Source organism: Struthio camelus, chromosome 1, assembly GCF_040807025.1.
Source record: "Struthio camelus isolate bStrCam1 chromosome 1, bStrCam1.hap1, whole genome shotgun sequence".
Classification (NCBI taxonomy): Eukaryota; Metazoa; Chordata; class Aves; order Struthioniformes; family Struthionidae; genus Struthio; species Struthio camelus.
In genome coordinates, this window is record NC_090942.1 from 195,222,998 (window position 1) to 195,243,448 (window position 20,451).

At 37.5% G+C, this 20,451-nt stretch overlaps 1 protein-coding gene across 1 annotated transcript; it reads right to left on the minus strand.

Moving 5' to 3' along the window:
• Positions 1-6,497: 6,497 nt before the first annotated feature.
• Positions 6,498-19,726, minus strand: UFM1 (ubiquitin fold modifier 1). Its single transcript, XM_068929971.1, has 7 exons — positions 19,569-19,726; positions 18,934-19,070; positions 18,786-18,842; positions 18,453-18,510; positions 11,902-11,941; positions 11,456-11,488; positions 6,498-7,781 (listed from the first exon to the last, which is right to left on the minus strand). Coding segments are annotated over exons 2-7 (258 nt in total). The 5' UTR covers positions 18,936-19,070; positions 19,569-19,726; the 3' UTR covers positions 6,498-7,713.
• Between the last annotated feature and the right edge of the window lie 725 nt (positions 19,727-20,451).

Genomic DNA, 20,451 nt, shown 5'->3' on the forward strand with positions numbered 1-20,451 from the left:
TAATGCTATTTACATTCCCTCCCCCGCCCAAGTGAGGAAAATGTCATTTAGAAAGTTTCTGCAATAAACATTGCTCCCCACTGATTAGCTACATCCAACATTGCCTTTTGGTTTCTGACTTAAACATTAAAAATATAACTTACAAAATGTCTAATATTAACATCATAACAAATACACATGCTTTTGTTATTGCCTTTCAACTATCAGTCTCCAAATTACTTATGCAACTGTCACAGCTTCAACACAACTGTAGAGGAGAGAAAGCTTTTCATTACCCCCTTTGCTTGGTCGAACTGTTACTGTCACTTGTGTTATAGTAGGACATCAAGGACTGTACTCTTTGAATGCATAGGTACTCCAGAATATATAGATATTCTGAGAATATGCAAATGTGGGGAAGGCAAAAAGGGGTCAAGTAGGAAAAGCTGTGGCTGTGCCATGTCTCCACTGCTGGGGCAGGCACCTAAGGCAGAGCAAGATGTAGCTCTTTCTCCACCAAGAAAAAGCTGAGACAGAGGGAGTAAGGAAAGAATGAAGCAGGGACTAGCTTAAGTTGGAAAGTGCCTCTGGAAGTTTTCCAATTCAAGCCTCTGTTCAAGGCTGGGCTAACTTCAAAGTTACATCAGTTGCTCTGGGCTCTGTCCAATCATGTTTGAATATCACCAAAGATGAAGACTCCACAGCCTCTCTTAGTAACCAGTTCCAGTGTCTGGGCACGCTCATGGTGAATAATTCTTTTCTTATAATTAACTAGACTTTCCATTGCTGCTACTTGTGTCTATTGTTTTCACTGTTGACCTCCAGCTAGTTTCTGTCTTCTTCTCTAGAACCATTCATTAGGTGTTTGAAGACAACAACCGGATTCCCCCTTTATCTTCCGTTGTTTCAGGCTGAATAAAATTAGCTCTCTCAGCATTTTCTCCTATGCTATGTGCCCCAGTCCCTTAACCATCTTGGTCATCCTCCACTGGACTCTCTCCAGCTTGTCAATGGCCTTCTTGTACTATAAGCCCCAAAAACACTATAAACCACAAAGAACTCACTCTGTTGCTGCCAACTTGGAATCAGGGCCCTGAGTGCATTCCTCATCTCCTGATAATTTGGCTGCCTAGCCTCACCTAGAATATTAAGATGAAGGTTCAGTTTTCTCCTCATCCTGAAGGTCAGCCTCCTATCTCCCACTTTGCAGAAGAATGATGAAACCAGTAGGCTACATGCTATCCTGAGCTGAAGGCTCTCTAAACACATACATAGGCAACTGTAAGGAAAGGTACATATGGTAAAGACAGAAAACAACAGCAAATACAGATACAGATTAGCATTTGGAGCTCATTCTCTGGATTCATCCTGGGAGGTTTGTGTTCTTCTCCCTGCACTTATGGTCTCTTCTTTGTTTTATCTGCTGGCTGTTGAATGTAAAATACAGATGCCATTGATAGAACGGAGACTGGAATCCTCCTCTCCCTGGTAAATATCCAAATACCAGCTTGTCAACCAAGATTTCCTCCTGAGAGCCTTCCTTAGCATGCTAGGAGCCAAACAGACAGCACAAAAAATGTTCCTTTACCTAAAGAATTGGCAATTTAAGCAAAAAAATACATTAAATTTGAAATATAAATCTGATAAATCTGATCTCATACATAAAATTGTCTAACTGTATAGGACCACTCCCTCCCTGCAACAGAAGCCTCCTTCATTTCAGTAGCTTTACTCTTTTGATATGATTCTAAGTCATGCATATTATAGCAGCAGGCCATATTTCCTAAATTATTTAATTTTGGAGCTCCCGAAAGAATTATCGATTAAAGAGTCGCTAACTTATTAGTGGCCTACATTCAAAGGCATCTCAGTAGGCTACACAAAGGGGAACCTCACTCTTCTGAAACTCACTGACCTGAACAGGTCAGTTAGTTCAATACTGTCTGCTTTTACTGAAGTTGTAGCAGCTGTAAGAATGTGTGTTTACTATATTCAGTATAAGTTTGCACTTCAGCATTAAAAAAAAAAAAAAGTAAAACCATTTTTTTTCAGTCCTCTGCATGGATGTAACTGCATTGTCCCAGATAAAATCATTTGACAGTAACACTAATATGAATAGTCAGGAAGAACCAATGCATTTGGGGCAGGAAGTCTGTTTGGGATGCACGTTTGGTAACAGCGAAGTTAACACACATTACTGACAGAGCTTCAAATTAACTCTTTGGCTAGTTTTATTCAATACAAATTTTGAGAAATAGAAAACTTAATTAGCAGTGGACATGTCTGAGTGGCTATAAGAACGGTTTGTTTAAGCCCTTGAACTGCAGCCTCCTGAAGGCTATTTGCTTGGTTTGCATTAGGTAGAACTATACATTTGCAGAATTCTCATTATTCATTCTCTTAAGACAGTGAAAAACCTCACTGCATTTTCCAATGGCTTGTAATAGCTGGCTAATAATCAGTTATGTTTTGAAACAGTCCTTTACAAATTATTTTGTGCCAGGACAAAATAAAATCTACAATATCAGGAGATATGACACTCTCTTAATGACTCCAACTTTGATCTCATTTTGATGAATGAGCAGGAGACAAACACTGCACTTCTATTTGCTGTACTGCAAACATTTATTTTACAGACCAATAGAAATAAATTATCTGCAAAAAAGTACCAACAACTTTGTGTGCAATTAATCTGAATTTCAGGTAATTACTCCTGTAATTAGAGTGGGAGCATACTTGGGGTCCCATATAAAAAATATTCAGAAAACTTAAATCTTTTAGAGCAGCACTCAGGAAGAATTGATACAATAACTGAAATCAGTAGCTCGTTCTAATAGCTATTCCAGTAAAACAAGTTGGTCAGCATGGTGCCTGTGAAAATCCTAAAAACCTGCTTGTATCAGTCTTACCTTTGTGAGAAGTCCCTAAATACAAGCAATCTTTCTAACGTCAACTTGTAAAAGAGTTGCACAACTAGGCCCTTAAGATGTTTTATCAGGCTCGATATTAGCTCTACCTTGAATAGAAGGTGGAATAACAACTTCATTGCCCCAAGAGAAACATGACGACTTCATATATCTATGGAATTATTTCTCTGTTCTGTAGTTTCTCCATATTTAGAGCAGATAGCCATTTATTCCTGGCTGGCATCTGCCACAGCCTACCATCCTGTGCTCTGCAGTAGCTCAGCTATTCTGACCAATTAATAAAGGTATCAAGGTTCTGCTCCCTTAGGGAAGGACTTAAGAGCTGCACAGTTCAGTTACTTGCATGCACAGATATACTCAGGGTCTGCAGAAACCCAAAGTAGTACAGAAGAAGCATTTCTAGTCCTAAGATCTAAGAAATAGAAAGTCACAGCTGTACTACTTTAGAAAACCAGATATGAAAAGCACTTCAAAATAATGCTTGATGCTCACAAAACATCAGGAACCTGAATCAGTATTAAAACCAAGACATTTACGATCATCCATTGCAGTAACATTCACTAGATTATGTGCTTCAGACATGTATCTCCCTTGCCTTTACTGTCTTGTAAAAAACATTACAGCTCTTCAGTTGAAATTTTAAGAAGGGTTTGTTATAGCACATTGAATAGCCTGCATCAACTAAAACTTGTGGCTTTTACTATGAGACAAATAGTGCAAGCCTGGATTTATAAAGTGACCATGAATCACAATAGGGTAAGAAAGTATCTCCTCCCCCCCTCCCCCCCCCTTTTTTCTTTTCATCAAGCAGTGAATCTTTATGGCATCTGAGACGTCTGAAGTTTGAGATTATTGCACCTTACAAAAAGTGATCCAAAGCGTCTAAGGTTCAGATAGTATTTATAGGCAATAGCTGATGTTTCTCATCAATGAAAGGTACTGAGAGTTCCCACCCACAGCCTCAGAATTTTCTTCACAGTAATAAACAGGAACATGCACTGCACCTGGTCTTGGTATTAGCGTCTATGGTATTAGCTGCTATGTGTATGCATTTCAAACTCTCTAAAATCTGTTTTCCAGGAATGTTTAACTTCTTCAGGGAGATAAAGGAGACCTTTATAAGATAAAGGAGGCCTTTGAGAAAAAAGTAGTAATAAAATCTTTTGTTTCCTTCTTCATTACGTATGTACTCTTTCTTTGCAGATAGAACTAATTTCAACCCAACAAAGATTTCTGTAAAGAACAACAAGCCTTTCCGCACTGTCTCACCAAGACTGTTGAACTTGCTGTTAAAATGGAAAAAGAAGATGAATTCAACTAATTACATCACAGAGAAAAAGCAGGTTTGTTTTCATGCAAACAAATTTTCCATGTAATTTTACCTTTGAACAGGATACTAGAAACTTTGTATCATCTGCTAAGCATCCTGATCAAACAACAAGTAGGTACAGCAATGCTAAAACGTATGATATTGAGAGGAGGGAGAAGTACTTGTTGGGGATGTTTTCAAAGGTTAACATTAGCCCCTGCATGCTAATGTCTCAACGATTTCTCTAGAGTCAATAATTAAGAGAGAAAGGCTTCTCCAGGGGACAACTGAGAACTGAAGATTCATTTAGCTAACCTGAATCTCCCTCTGGAGGAACCTCACTTTCCATTAATTTCAGAAACAGCCTGCAGAGGTTAGCCTCTCACAAGGATAATGTTAGCCTTTGTGAATACTCCCCTGTAGCTACCTTTCATCAGTAGGAACAGTGGCTGAAATTCACTATTGGGGTGTAGAGTTAGTTACGTGTACTGTATGTAAATCTGAGCACCGTGCATTGCACAGGAACTCAATTTTACTCAGCTGGAACCTGGCGCTCACCAGCATTGCTGAAATGCAGTCTCCACAGCACTACTAAGATGATTTCAGTACTTAGTTTTTCTGCTCCCCCTTAAACTGCTCTATTTGACAGCTACCTGCATGCTGCTCTACAAAGGGCTGCTGTGCCCCCCGCACCTTCAGAATCCACTAACATTCTGCAGTCATACTGCCACAGTTCCTTCTCTCGCTCTGACTGCACTTTGCATCACAGGACCAGCAACAGAAGGTGGGTTTTCAATCTAAACACAAAGAAAAAAATTCTGAACTCTGAGACCTGTTGCCAACAATTTTCAGTTACTAATTGGCAGCCAGAGAGGAAAATGGCCTTTTAATTGCCAACACTGAATAAAGTTGGATTTTGTGGCTTGGGAATAAAAAAAGAAACAAGATACTACTGGTAACTGTTGTCAGGGTCTTTTCCTAACCATTCCAGTTCTTTTATATTACATCAGATCACTGTGCTTCCTTCCTAGATAAATTTCTGCAATTTCTTCAAATTCTGTCAAATAATAATTTAGTTCTCTTGGAACATATTATAAATCAAAAGAGTAACTACAACTCTTCTAAAGTTTTGGTGAGATTTTTCACATCAATGGTCTAGGATTCTGCAAAAATTCCTCTTCACAGAATAACTCTTTTATGTTGAAGAGCCATCATTTTGAAATGCAAAATATGGGGAGGAGGGGAGAAACAGGACACCATTCAAATTGACTTCACATCTTCACTAAAGGAGTGAGAAAGCTGATCAAAGATGAAGTCTCATGCTTAACATCAGTCAGCTTCCAATCAAAGACAATATCATTTCCAAAAAGAGCTGATTTCCAAAGAATGCCTTAAAATTTGATTAGGCAAAACGAAGTTTGGGAGTACAGCATTCTTTTCACAATTTGTGAAGATTCCTAAGCCCTGGAAAGCTGGGACTTTAAACTCATATTCTTCCTATACTATGTGTCAAATATGACTTAGACATAACAAAAATGACATAACAAAAGACATAACTTAGACATAACAAAAAAAGCTTACCAATATCAAAACAACTTATAGTAACTACATTTTATCACTAATACCAAGCTGTTTACCAAACAGGAAAGATACATTCAGATTTTAGAGCCCATACTGAGAGAAGCATGTAATACACAGAAAGTACTACAAAGATTATTTATTGTTCCAAATAGGTAGTTCATTTACATGTTTTTTAAATATATATATAAATATATATATAAATATATAAAAAACTTACAACATAATGTCAAATACTTTGTATCAGTGTTATGAGCTAAATTACAGTGTAATAAGTGTTAGTCATCATTTGAAAATATTTTTACCTAGCCCTCTTCTACATCAACATCAAATTACCTCAGTTTCACATTGTATTTAACGATGATAGCCTTTCTAAAACTATATTGCACCTTTAGAGACAAAAGGAAACTTCCTCTTGGTTATATTCTAATACTAGGTGGTTTTTCAGGTACTCAGCCAACAATTTTGCAGACAATAATTAGAAGCAATTAATTTTGTTCATTCTAATTATACTGTGGCATTAGATTAATAGAAACTATGAACTCTGCCTTTAAAATCAGTGTTCTGTAGAATTCTGCATAAGAAGAATCTTTTGGCTTGAAATGAATCTCACGTTGACTATCACATGTTGCTTAAAAGGTCAAAGGACAGTTTTTAATTTATTATCAAAACATAATTAAGAAAATGAGAAAGGAACAAACGGGTTCATCTTGCTTTTTATTCATACCATTGTTTATTAAAGGAAAACTCAGAATTTTACAATGAAGTTTCAGAGTTGGAAAATATTTATTCTCAAATACCACTTTCAGAAGAGCTTTCCTCTATGTGCTTACTTTGTGCCAACTCAGAAAGGCATTTAGTACTTCTGTAACATCTGGCACTATTAGCTGAACATCTTTTTGGAGCATGATTATTGCACAGGACAGTTATACTTGTAATAATTCCAGTAAGACAGATAAAATGCAACAAGAGTAAGATTTTGCCAAATATATTAAATTACAAAATAATATTAACAGTTCAAGAATAACAGCAGTATTAATTTCTCTAATTGAAATACACATTTGATATTTTACCTCAGGCAACTCATAAACAAGCAGCCTATTACCTGAACATAAACATTTTAGTGAACATGGTTCCCTTGTAACACACAGTAACAAGACTTTTACAAAGAAACAAAATTAGTTTACTGAAAAAGGAATGATATATTTGATCAATACCTATACATTCCTAAATTATGGTGCAACCCTTTTCAGCTCATGGCACTTCATTTGAGGAGATCAGTTCTCAAGTTCTCTGAAACTTCATTTAATTTAACTTCACTAAACGTCAAAGGAAGATTTAACACAGATATCTGTTTTCCTTTATCTAACATAATTTCAGTATTTTACAATTACTTTGGAACATTTGGTGGTTATTAACTTATTTCAGCAATAAACCCCTGAAATTTGCCTTCTATTTGAGCTAAATATTTGCATGGAACAAACTGTTCTTCTGAATGTAGTAGTACGTATCATGGTTTAGGGGAAAAAAGAAAGTGTTTAGCACTCAGTAAAGAACATAAAAATCATAAACATCTCTCCTTTCCGTTGCGTAGGCTCAACAACACAGAATATTTTAAATGTCTTGATCGTGGTTGTGTGCTTGCCCTTCTGGTTTCAGTAACACTTTCGGAGAAGTCCATCTTTCATTCAAGAACATAACATGGAACCAGTCCATTCTTCTACTTGTCAAAGAAGAATGAGCGTATGATTTACTACGTTTTAACAAGGAAGTGAAACTTTATCTCGATTTAAAGAAAGATCAAAACCTGGGGAGTCATTTTTGATACCTTACAAAAAGGCCAATTCATTAGTTGAGTTCCAAAATAAATACAACTTGGCTGCACGGCAACGTCACTTATTTTAAAGCTTTCAGTAGTCGTTAAGAACGCCCAACTCGATCTCTGGGAATAATCCGTAGATCTGAACCATGCTTTAAAAATACATTTCCTAAACAAACAAACAAAGTTCGTCATGCCTAAGTTAAACAGCATACATATATATCACATAAAGGCCCTTTCAGGAAAAACGTTACCTGAAAAGGCAAACACGTTTAAAGGACAATAACATCATGAGGTCTTTGTTTAACATCCTTGTAGCAATCTCCCCAATACAACAGAAATGAATTTATGTTCTCACAGAATTTTACGTTATCCACCCTATATCTGCTTTCTCTAGAGAACTCTTCTTGAATTCTCTGGAAAGAAGAAAAGTAGAAGTACCAAACCAAATCATAAGTAAAAATACCAGACCCAAAGTCTTACATTACAAGCTTGTAAGCGCTGGTCTTTCAAACTTTGCGGTTTTATACTTGAATATACCTGATAATAATTTCAAGACCAGGAAATCAAGTTTTACTTCTCCATAACTAAGTCATTCACGCATACATTCACTCTTAATTCTCTCTGCGGTTCAACTCTCATCTGCTCTGACTTCAGAACCTCAACTGTACCTGCCCTTTAGAAAAGCTCTGCTGTTGTCTAAAATGTAAGTCAGTCTTACTATGGCATGAAAAATTCTTCGGCTTCATTCATATTTATTATTGTATAGACCTAATCATGACAGCCTTTTCAGGAAGAGAAAGTATGGAAATTAGAAGTTTCTAAAACCTAGCCCTCTAGAATCTTTTGTGCATGTATTCAAGATTGTCATTAAAATGCTGTTTTCTTCTATTACATGTGTAATATTTGAAAATGAAAACAGTTAAACATGTGATGCATTACTTAGTATATGGAGTTATACTTTTTAAATTAATTTCATACATTCTACGTTACTGGGTTTTAATAATATCTACCTATTCTTATTCATCTTCATGTTGATTTGTAAAAATAAAGCCATCGTATTTCTCTCCAAACACCCCATTTCACGGATGTAGAGTGCTTTCATAAAAAAGATACTTAACATTCGTTCACTTTATTAATTTAGTGGAAGAAAACTCTTTTTTCAGACTTCACATTTCTGGCACATGCATCAGGACCAAAACTACTTGCTCAACATAATGAGAATTCAGAGTGTAACATCACAAGACATTCTTTTTTTTTTTTTTTTTTTTTTAATTTTAAGAAGTCTCCCAAGATCCATTAGGGTTTGAACATAAATCCATCACAAAACCTGCGATTGGCAAACCAGAGAGCTAAGCTTACTAATTCTAGATGAAAATTATCTGTGCTATAATGTCCACCATAAAATTCTAAAATTTTAAAATAGGCCACAGATACATCTCATGCAGACAACAGTTCACCTGTCAATCCATTTCCATCATTAGTATCACAGTGCTTTTATTAAAATTATGGCACACTACTCCCTGAACTACTGAGGCTTTTAAATTGAAATCAATAAAGGAATTAAGTCTTAAGCCTTGCTTTTTCAGCTTTCATTTCCCCTGTTCTGTAGAACCATGTAGGAAGAATGAAAGGAATTCATACTCGAGGAATGAGGCATTACTTTTGAACAAAAGTGGAAAATAATGAAACAGCACAAAACTTTGCAATCTAAAAGGATTGTTAAGATTGTATTCCTAGATCATCTTATTTTGGGAAGTTTTTGAAGACTAAAGTAACTGCTCAATCTACAGGAACTTTAACATACACAAAAAGTGTTTAACATTAAAGTTTCACACCAAGTTTCTGGGATGACATGATGTTAATATGGCTGAACATGATTCTGTATCTAAATTACCACATTAACTTGTAATCCGAGTCCTTGGGTTGTTTGTTCCCCTGCTCCCCTCTGCAGTTTATGGGCAACACAACACAGCAGTGTCAGGGCAACAGGACTTCTATGTTTAAAAGTCCATGTGTCAAATTTTCCACTTACAGGTAATAAGACTGTGATGAAAATATTTTACACCTAGATGCTTTCGATTTACCTGATTCTTGACTATTCAGATAGTGTTCTGTAGTACTGATGGACAATTCCTCAACATTTATCAGCACTTAGGAGAGCTAAAGCAAGTCAGCTAGAGATTTGAATTCAACGTGCCTAACTTGAAGCACACTGAACTGCCATTTGGATACTTTCATTCAGGAGTAAAGTAGTTCTAGGTCCATTTGCTTCAAAGGATTCAGCTGCAACTACCTGGGGTTCCATACTACAAAATAAGAGTATACTTTTGGGGAAGAGAAGGAATAGCCTAAGTATGCTTTAACTTAAGCAACTGACTAACTGCCGAAGCGTTTTTGAATGGTCACGTGAAGACGTAGCCTTATGAATCGGTGACAATCAAGTACCTAATCTACATTATCATCATCATCACTTTCTTTATCATTTGTTTGCAATACACTTGGATCATGACAGGGACAATGCCTCGTGGGGAAACTGAGGGCTGGTACACCTGACAAACCGTAAAGCAGTTGTCCCTAAGGCGAGCTCCAGGAGGACAGAAACCTCTGTGGAGCAAAAGGGCAAAAGCTCGCTTGATGTTGATTTTCAGATGCTGTGGATGGAACCACAGACCTCAAAATTAGGTCACTTCACTTAAGTGCATCCTTTTACATCTTCAAGAACTTCCCAAAGCTAATGTCAAGCAACTGCTCTTCTAACTATCAGATTCTCTTATATGCTGTACAGGGTTTTACTTTATACTATTTACCTTACGTTGCTAAGTATGCTGATAACACCTCACTTTCTGATTTTCTCTTTAGATCCAGAAAAATAGGTAATGTCTGGCAGACATATAGGGCACAAAGGAATGAGACCTGGCAGACTCCACGCAAAGAACAGAGAGGTGGCAAGAAAATCTCTATTGACTGTTGATCATATCTGCAAGCAGGAATATTAAGTTTTCTTTGGATTACTGTGTTTGAGAAGCACCAAAGCCATGTTTATTAAGTCTTCGTAGAAAGTTATGACCATTTTTTCCCCCAACAAGATATCCCATCCTACCATAACTCATGTCTCAAGTGGTTCATGATTAGATTAGCGTAATAATTTCCAAATGAATTTGAAGTATAACTTTAAAAAAAAAAAGTCTGGTGCACAGAAGACCGTTTCTGGACTGCAGACTACTATTACTATCATTCAAAGTCTGATCCACACATTCCAGGAGGTGATGGGCAAAGGTTTTATACTTCTCTGTGACAGAAGCAGCCTCTTGGGTCATGGCAAGCCTCCACATATAAGTCACAGATTCCTCATCAAGAAACTTCTTGATGAGAACAAGGCCCACACACAAGAACACTCCTCTTTTTTTGAAAACATGCTACCCATATTTCCTGCACTAAAACGGTGTATTATTTTCTAAATGCATCTGTTCAGGACTGCTGAAGTACCAAATACTGTGGGACTAGGTATAGAGGGGAAAAAAAAAAAGAATATGGTTAGTACTCGCTATTCTAGTAACAAGTAATATAGTATTGCTATTTTCAAATTGCACTAAATAACTAAGTTTTGAAGATCACAAATGCCTTATTCTTTCAGAGATTTAAATAAGCAAATAATGAACAACAATTATATGGAATTAACATATTATACACTACATTGACTATAGTTTCCAAATACCGGTTAATACTTCCCCATTTGAGAAATCAAAACTTAAAATATACAACAATCTCGACTGACATGCACTAATTCTAAAGAAAAATAATTGAGCTTTTTAATATTAGTCTCCATAAATAATAACTTACCTGCTGTCTGTGCAGGGTTTATTCCTATTCCATCTAGAAAAAAGATAAATTTTTTTATTGGTGAGGGGAAGGGAAGAAATAAAAGGGAGATGAAAAACAAACATCAGGACAGTTCGCTATACCAAACTGACAGCTCAAAAATACAACATGCTGAACAATAACCTATATAAATATTACATCAGTCCTTTGAGCAGCTATATCCTATAATGGAAACTAGTCTCATGGAAGGTGCTGACAAGAGAACTTCAGCGCAGACAACCCAGGTTATATGCTAGGACAAAATCACTCAGATTAATAGTATTAGTGGTTTAATCTCTTGCACAAGCAGTAAAAGCAGTACTGCATTAAGTTCAGTTTGCACTCTGTAGACTTTGTGAAAGAGAAGATGTTTCTGCTTTTATCAATATCTCTTAAGTGAAAGTACAACACAAAAATTCTATTCTTACCATTTGTTATAATGGCACTTGTAGCTGCAGGAACTTTGAACTAAAGGAAATAAGAGTAGGACAAAATAACATAAGAGATGGATAATTCAACTTGAAAGTATATGGGGAATATTCAACTTAATTGTAATTCTAGCTGGTTTGGGTAAAAAAAAAAAATCCAACTATTTTTATTCATTAGACAAAATATAAAGATAAGTCATTGCCAAGTTAAGAAATATTAGCTTTGATTATACCATATACAAAGGAGCAACTAAAAAAAAAAATTAACTTATAGAAAGTATACCTGTTATGTCAAACACTGTGAACAAGTAATACTTAAGAAAGAGAAAAGGCCAAGAAGGCAGATGCTAAAATCTCCTGGAATAAAACTGAGCAACATAAAATCTTATACCTAAAACACATTTTATATATTTATATGCATAGAGACTTCATACTTGAATGCTCTAGAAACATGTAAGCGTTTACAAAAACAAAAGTTAGTGTAAGGACGTTACATGTTTGGGGGGTGGTGGAATGTTTCTGATGTAAAACCAGAATCTGCATCGGGAGAACACCTCTCATCATACAAAATCAATTCTGTGAATACACAGCAGCAGCTATTGCCATCACAAAGATCATCAGAATGAAAGCTTCCTGTTGCCTTGACTATGGACAGAGGGGAGTTAAACTAGAATTAGCTAGAGCTAATCTTGGATAATTTCAACCAATTTCCTGGTCTTCTCCCTGGCTCTGTTTGGATCTCTCCAACTGCATCTTTCCAAAACAAATTCCAGCCAAAGTTATGGGGAAGAGTTCACTCCAGGATTTGCTGGAGAGGCAGAGGAAGCACTAATAGGACTACATCCCATTCAGCTCCCTCCTCAGGTTTCTAACACCAGCCTAGGCAGACTTTGTACCCTCAACTACCACCATGTGTCTTCATGCTACCCCTCTCCTCATATGCATCACATGCAGCAAGTTTCAGGGTGAGCCCTACTCAGATGGGACTACATTGCACACAGGCTTCAAGCTATTTCAGAAGACTTGAATTGGGATGAGGAAGCAAAAACTAATTATGTTTTAGTACTAGAGGGAGCCAGAGTAAGCCCAGAGAAAAATACTGCACTTTGTACCATGGATAGGACCAGTCAGGATAAAAGGGGTAAACAGTGTGGGTGCAGGTTAATCAGTGCTACTTGATCTGAGGACCAGAGGTCCTCCTTCGCCTTCTTTTACTCAGCCCAATGTAAAACCTCTAAGGTAAGAGACTAGTGTCTCAGCAATCAGCAAGTATCTGTGCATCTTCCTATGTTGCATAAGAAAAAGGAGTTACCTAAGGAATCACTGAATGTTTCCCAGGAAGATGTGCAGAGTCCTCCCATCTGCTAAGCACATCACTTAAGCCATACTTTTCAATGACAGTCATTAACTGCTTTCCTCATTTTCCAATTGCTCAACTCAAGATTGAGGTCTGACCTGCAGAAACTCTTTGCACTAACAATACCTAAAACTCATGGAAACTGTGCTTGAATACAGTATTTAATTCTTAGCATACTGGAAAACAAGTTTTTGTTTGTTCGTTTTTTAATCTCTGATTAGACACACAGAATTAGCAGAAAAGTTTTCACTTAATCTCTCTTAGCTTTTTTTCATAGCAGGTAAATAATGTCACTCTCTCATCTTGCAAGGTAGCATGAAAACATTAATATTGGCAAAAAGATAATCACAAATTAGTTACCAGTGTCATTGTAGAAAAGTCTATGAAGAAAGTAGAAAAATTTGTTTTCAGAGTAAGATCTGAATAGTGACCTTGATAAAACAGGGGCTACATATTTAACAGTAAGATCATACAAAATAACACGTTACCTCATAATACCTAATGTGTACATATCATACACCGAAGAAAGATAAAGCCTTCAATCTGAAGATCACTAACTTTGGGATTCTTGATTTAGTAATCTTAGTAACATTCTTTAATAGATTTTCTTACATAATAGAAGAAAATAAGTTTATAAGGTTTGAACACTGAGGTATTATTAATGTCAATCATATTAAATTCTGTTTCCTGGAATGAGTTCATCTCCAGTTCAAAAAGCAAAGGAAAAAAAAACACACACACACATATAAAACCCCACACACTAGCAAACATCTGATTAATTTAATACTTCAGTTATTTTTTTTTCAATAAACAGGTTTCTAATGTAAATAGGTGATACCATCTATCTTTCATCCTACATCATCTGACAAAAAATATAACTCATTTCTGGAACGCTGAGAGCTCCTGTTCATTTCTTCTCCATCTCTTTGGATATAGGACAATGCATGAAAAGGACGGATCATTCACAGCAGAAGGAGGGACATTCGCACTCATTTTGTGCCATTCTGCTTTTTAGGAGAACACATCTGATGCAGTCACACTAAGTTCACATGAGAACTGCATGGCAATCATCCAGGAAAATAGTCAACGATCCAGTAGGTAAGATTCTCTTATTGTGTCATATGATACTGTATTAGAAGAGGATGAAACACTCTTATGTTAGTCCAAAATACTGGGCCAAACAGCAATAGCATCTACTACATTCAGTTTCTGCTACATATTCAGCACAGTGAGAAACATCATAATATACAAATGGAAACTACCACTGGAAATAATTACACATAATTTGGGTGCAATATGATTTACTATTACATGCCTAATATTTTATTCGACTTTAAACAGAAAATCCTTCCTGTGCTTGCTAAGCATACATTTCCAATGCTGAAAATACACAAGCTTTTTATGACAGCAAGTTAAATGGATACTCAAGCGGCAAAGAAATACCATATTCAGTTTATAATCCCTGGCTTGCTCTGAAACCAGGATGGGTAACAAACCCCTCCTCCTACCTCAAACTCACACATTTTTGAACAGCTTATGTCTGCTTTAAAAGGCTTACGAATCATTAACTCAGGCTACTGCACAACTTTCTGCAGGGCTAGGAAATACATTTGTTAACATCTGCAATCAAATTATAAGACGACAATCTTACACCAACAATTACTTTTTAAAAAGATTGAAGATCGCCTACGGTAATAAATGAATCTCCTTTTGGAGTAATAAAAACAGATAAGTGCATTAAGACACAGTATTTTAGCACAAATCTATCAGCAATAATATTAGGATAAAATTTAACTTTATTTACTGGAAACGGATGACAACTTCAGTAATAAAAACCCCTCTCACATTTGTGGAATTAAGTACTGCACAAATATATACTCTGGGAATATGCACTAAATAACTAACAGGTAAAGAAAAAAACACCAATAGGTATCACAAATTCCAAATGAAAACACTAACTCTGCCACAATATACTGTGACAATTGTGAAAAAAATCTATAAATGGACGCAAACTGAACAGTGCTCCCTATACTCTCAATTTCAATGTATGCTTTTATATACTCTATAAGACACACATGGAATAAAAAGAACTCAAAGAAAGAGTTAAATTTGCATTATACAAACTATCACAGCCAAATGTGTTTGTTGGGAAGGGCTGAGACTGCTGCAAACTACAAAACTTTGTGAGAGCTTCCCATACATAATTCAGCTTTCTTTCATTTCCAACTGTGCCAACTTTCAGTTGTGTACATTGAACTTTCATATGTTATGTGACAAGCTGGAGATGACAGAAAGATCTGTGTAATGCTTTTCATGCGTTTCCAAGCAAAGACTAAAAGAATACATATTGTTTTGCTCAATGAAAATAATTCAGAAAACTTTTCTTGGAAAAAACTGTAACCATCCAAACCACTGTGACTGACCTGTGAAATACAGTATGAACATTCTACATCATGGCTATAGTTCTACTGTTCAAGAAAAATTCTGATTCGGACATACTATAAGACTCTGAAATTTGGACAAACTGTAAGACTCTGAAAAAGAAATCTGTAGAAATGTGATAAGGCTAAACAGCCAAAAACTCCCAAGATCAAGTCCTACTTTGCCTCAAGAGCTCAAGACACTCAGGATACTTTGCCTGAAGAGCAACAAATATCTTTACTCCAAATCCAGGCTACAGTTTCAACTTTTCCTTATAAATTTTGTATAAGATGCTGTGAAACTTATCTGGATCCTAATGTGATACGATAAGTTAATGTCAACATGTTCAGTTCAAGAAATGTGAAACACGTAAAAAGACAAATTCTTTCTCTTTTCTTTTCAGCACCAGATTCAGAGAAAATAAAGGGTTTGAATTAAAAATTGGATAAAGTACACTCTTCCCCAAGAATGAGGCTAAGATGATTTTTTCCTCTTCTATTTACAAAGTGTAAATAGAAGGAAAAAGCTCTGAGATCACTAATGGATTACAAAATGAGCATGCAGCACCTGCCTGGTCTCACAGAGATGTAAAAATCTTCAGTAACACATCAGCAATGACATCTAAAACTAACATACAATGCATATTTTTTCAAAATATGTTTACTTTACTAATTTTTATTTAGCGATAACACAAGCTGATACAAAAGCCCATGTGCTTGAACACTGTTTTAGGCAAAAAAAATGAGGCTTTGGTGTAATTTTCTTTAAAAAAAATGATTCTATATGCACTTAATGAAATTACACAAGTGAGCTAACTAACAATAACGGGCTCTCTTCCATTCTAGCATGTATTTTCCATTTTTGTTCCAAGCATCTAAAAAATATCTACAATTATTCTGTAAAAAGGGGATGATCCACAGTCCTCTGGGGTCAATTAGAAAAACTCCCATGGACGCTCAAAATATTCAACAGCTAAAGGAATGTTTTGTTAAATGTGAATGTTTAAATAATCCCTCTCTAAATCCATTTCACACAGAACCATATAAAACTGTAACATTACAGTCAGTGGTAAGCAGATGACGTTAACAGGTTTGATGGTAACTCCCCCACTGGGGGGAGCATCCCCTCCCTTCCGGTATTTCTAGCTACTCAGTCCCACCCCAGTCTCCCTTGCTCCCTCATATCACCGATTAACATCTGGCATCTAAAGCATGAATCAAGATGAGAGGGGAAAAAAAAGGTATGTAAAGATTAATCCAGCAAAAAAGAGTTTTAACTCAAACTGTTTCTCCAAACTGGGTCTCTATGTGGCAGTAGGCATTCTTGTGCTAGCATGTTCAAAGAGGTGACAGAACAGAAAAAAACAAGAGCCAGGGTTGCTTTTGGAAGATATGACACCTTACAGCAGCTTAAGCTGCTTGCAGACTATGGTATTGAAGTCAGTCTCACATAGAGAATTAAGTAAATTCAAATGACTAATACAATGGAGAAACTTCAGAAAAGATCCTTTCTTTAATGAGCCTGTTTGAACAACTTGATGTGTAACTCCATCAGACATATCTGGCATGCAGGAAGTGACAAAAATCTGTTAGTGAATGGAAAGGGAATAGGTCTGCCCCTTTTGGAAGCAACCTCTAATTGTACTGGAAACAAACTTGAGTTTTACTGGACTCTTCGGTCTAAATCTCTACATACAGGTTTTGGGGCACAGTAACATTAGTTCAGATCATAAAAACTAGTATTGTCAAAACCCACAATAAAAAAAGGCAACTAAAGCAGCAAATGTCTTTTAAGGGTACATATTATTCTCTACAAGGAAAGTTGCAACAGCTAATCAACCTACAGCTTCCGCCTAAAATAAAAACTTCTGTTACATACTGCTATAACTCTAACAGTTTTCATCAGCTGGTGGAAACTCAAAATATTTTACCCATTAACTTTCTAATTATTTACTATTTACTACATTTTAACTGCCTTGACAAATTAAGATTTTAAACTTCTCAAAATTTCACAGATTTATCTTAAAAAAAAAGATTGCAATAACAAATTCTCAGTTAAAATTTGTTGCTAACGAGGCAATAAAAACAAACGTGCTTTTGACCAATTTTTATGATTTACCCCCACGTGAACATCTCTTAACATTTGTACATGCAACCTGAAACAAAAAGGGTATGCTTCTTCAAACATATTTTACAAGCAATTTAGGGACCTATTTTTGGATTCCATGTGAAAGATCAAACACACAAAAGCTAACAATAGGCAAGTAAGTACGGATTTTCTAAGTTCTGTTTTGAACCCAGCTCAAGTTCCTAATCCTAATGCCTGCTATAATCAGAAATTATATACCTTCCACAATCAGGGACACTAGAACTGTATGTGAGAAGAAGTGAAAAATTTTCTGAATAATTTTTAGGAATACTCTAAATATTCTACAAAAGTTACTTGAAATATTAAACATTCAGTAAAAGTAAGTGCTTTACTTATGTTCACTGCCACAAATTTTTGTGCTACTACTTTAAAATTGTTTAATTTAATTACAAACAGAAACCGGAAGTCTGTCTACATCGCTGTTAACACATGCAAACTGTGTATGAACTGCCAAACTTTGGATTGTAAAAGATGTGGCAGGTCCACAAAGCTATCAATAACGCTCATGTCCACGTATAGTTAACAACAGCACAACAGCATATTTTGCATTGCATTTTTAAGTAAAAGAGTCTCTTGTTTTAGAAATACTTGAAAGCGTTAAAAAACATCACTGTTATCTACTTACTTCTTCTGCAGCAAACTTCAAGACAGCTGTGAAAGGTGTACTTTCAGGCACGCTCAACCTAAAAAGACAATTTAAACGAATAGAGGCCACGTGATTTCTAAGACAAACCACTTCAAGCACCAACAGAAAACCGTATTTCATCTCACATAAAAGAGAAAAAAAACGCCTTTTCCGCTCATGGGAAAGCACAGTGGAGTCCACTATGAGAGCCACAGCCCAGAGGACTCAAGAGACCAGGCTTGTGTTGCTGCACGTTTCCTGGAGTCGGCCGGGCCCGGCCCAGGGGCGCGGGTCCCCCGAGGCGCTGCCCCCCCCCCCCCCCCCCGCACTCACACTTTGTAGGGCAGCCGCGGGTCCGAGGTGAGCGTCACTTTGAAGGTAACCTTCGACCTGAGGGAGAGGGAGGAGAGAGCAGAGGGTGAGAGCCGCTGCCGCCGCGGGCTGGCGGGGCCGGGGAGGGGGCTGCGGCCCCGTCACTCACATGATGCGGCCGGGCCGGGCCGAACCGAGCCTGACTGAACCGCCGCCGCCGTCTCTCCCCACCGACACGTCAGCGTCCGCAGCCGCGCGACGGGGGCCTTCGCGTCCCGCACGCCTCCCGGGCTGCCCGCGGCCCGCCTGAGCAAAGAGATAAACGAGAGAAAGCTCTTCCAACCACCGCGGGGCACAGAGAGAGGGCGCCCTGTCTCGACGCCGCGGAGGCGCGGGGAGAGGGAGACGGAGGCAGGGAGGAGGCGCCCCGGTGGACGGAGGCGCGACTTTCAACCAGGCCTTTGCGAGCGCCACTCCGGGGACTGCGGCGGCGAGGAGGCAGGACCCAACCGCGGGACCCCGCGCTTCCCCTTGCCGTCGCGGTGTGACGTCGGCGGCGCCGAGGGGAAGCGGGGGGGGGGGGGGATGATGGCGGGTGGCGGCGCGGGGCGGGGGCGGGGAGCCTTTGAAAAGGGCTGAATCACATCTATTTTCGTTAAAAGCGAACGAGAGCAGGTTGGATTTAAATGGGACTTGTATGTGCACGCGCCTGTGTATACACATACACGTATATGTATATATATATATATATATATATATATATATATATATGTTACACACACACACACACACGTATGTACGTACCGTCGGGGGGTGTCGTTGCTGGGGCCGGTTACTCGAGGTTCGAGTCTGTCACTCGAAAACGCAACCACAATGTCGCACAGGTGCTTGTTAAAGCTACTCAGACAAACACAGAGGCAAATAAAGTACCGACTCCACTTAAAATCCGGCTGTTCACGTGTTGCTTGCTACGGGGGGAGGGGGTGGAGGCGAGAGGTTAGGGGTTGAGGCTTTATTCGGATGTGTTTGGAGAGGGATGGATACTTTTATGGGAGAAAAATGATTTCCATTTTTTCAGTTTAGTTTTAGCTTTTGATAAGGTAATTTCTTCTGAAGACTAAATAAGGTGGCATAGAATTGAAGAAAGAATGGCACACCATAAAGGATTTTTTTTTAAGACTTATTTATCTGTTAATACAAGTAATGACAAATTTCCAGCTGTTGGCATTATAAATAATTCTGTTCTGGAAAATTCTTGGCCAGACTGCTTTCATTTTTCCTTCTTTTTATCACTTCACATATGCCACACTGGTCCTGGCAAAGCACTTTGGCATGACCACATCAGCTGGGGTCTTGTTAGGGAACAACTTGGTAGAAGAAATACAGTAGAAGAAGCAATTGACACGCTGGAGTCACTAATTTCTTACCTAAGGACTGGCTCAGTGCTCACCTATGAAATTCAGTTTTTCACCTTTATGCTGCTCTCATTTGGACATAGACAGTCAGAACTGAGCTTTTTTCAAAAAAGAACTGGGAAGAGAAACTAGCAATTTGTATAATGACATTATTATTTCTCAGTGCCTTCTTTATTTTCTTTTATTCAATTAAATTTATTTTTCACAACTGTATCACATTGGTGCTACATGCTCATTTTGTAATCCATTAGTGATCTCAGAGCTTTTTCATA

Coding starts and splice junctions, on each gene's coding strand:
- UFM1 (XM_068929971.1), bottom strand. Junction 11,489..11,901: donor AAGTGCCATTATAACAAATG/GTAAGAATAGAA, acceptor TCTTTTTTCTAG/ATGGAATAGGAATAAACCCT. Junction 7,782..11,455: donor AAACCCTGCACAGACAGCAG/GTAAGTTATTAT, acceptor TTGTTTGTTTAG/GAAATGTATTTTTAAAGCAT.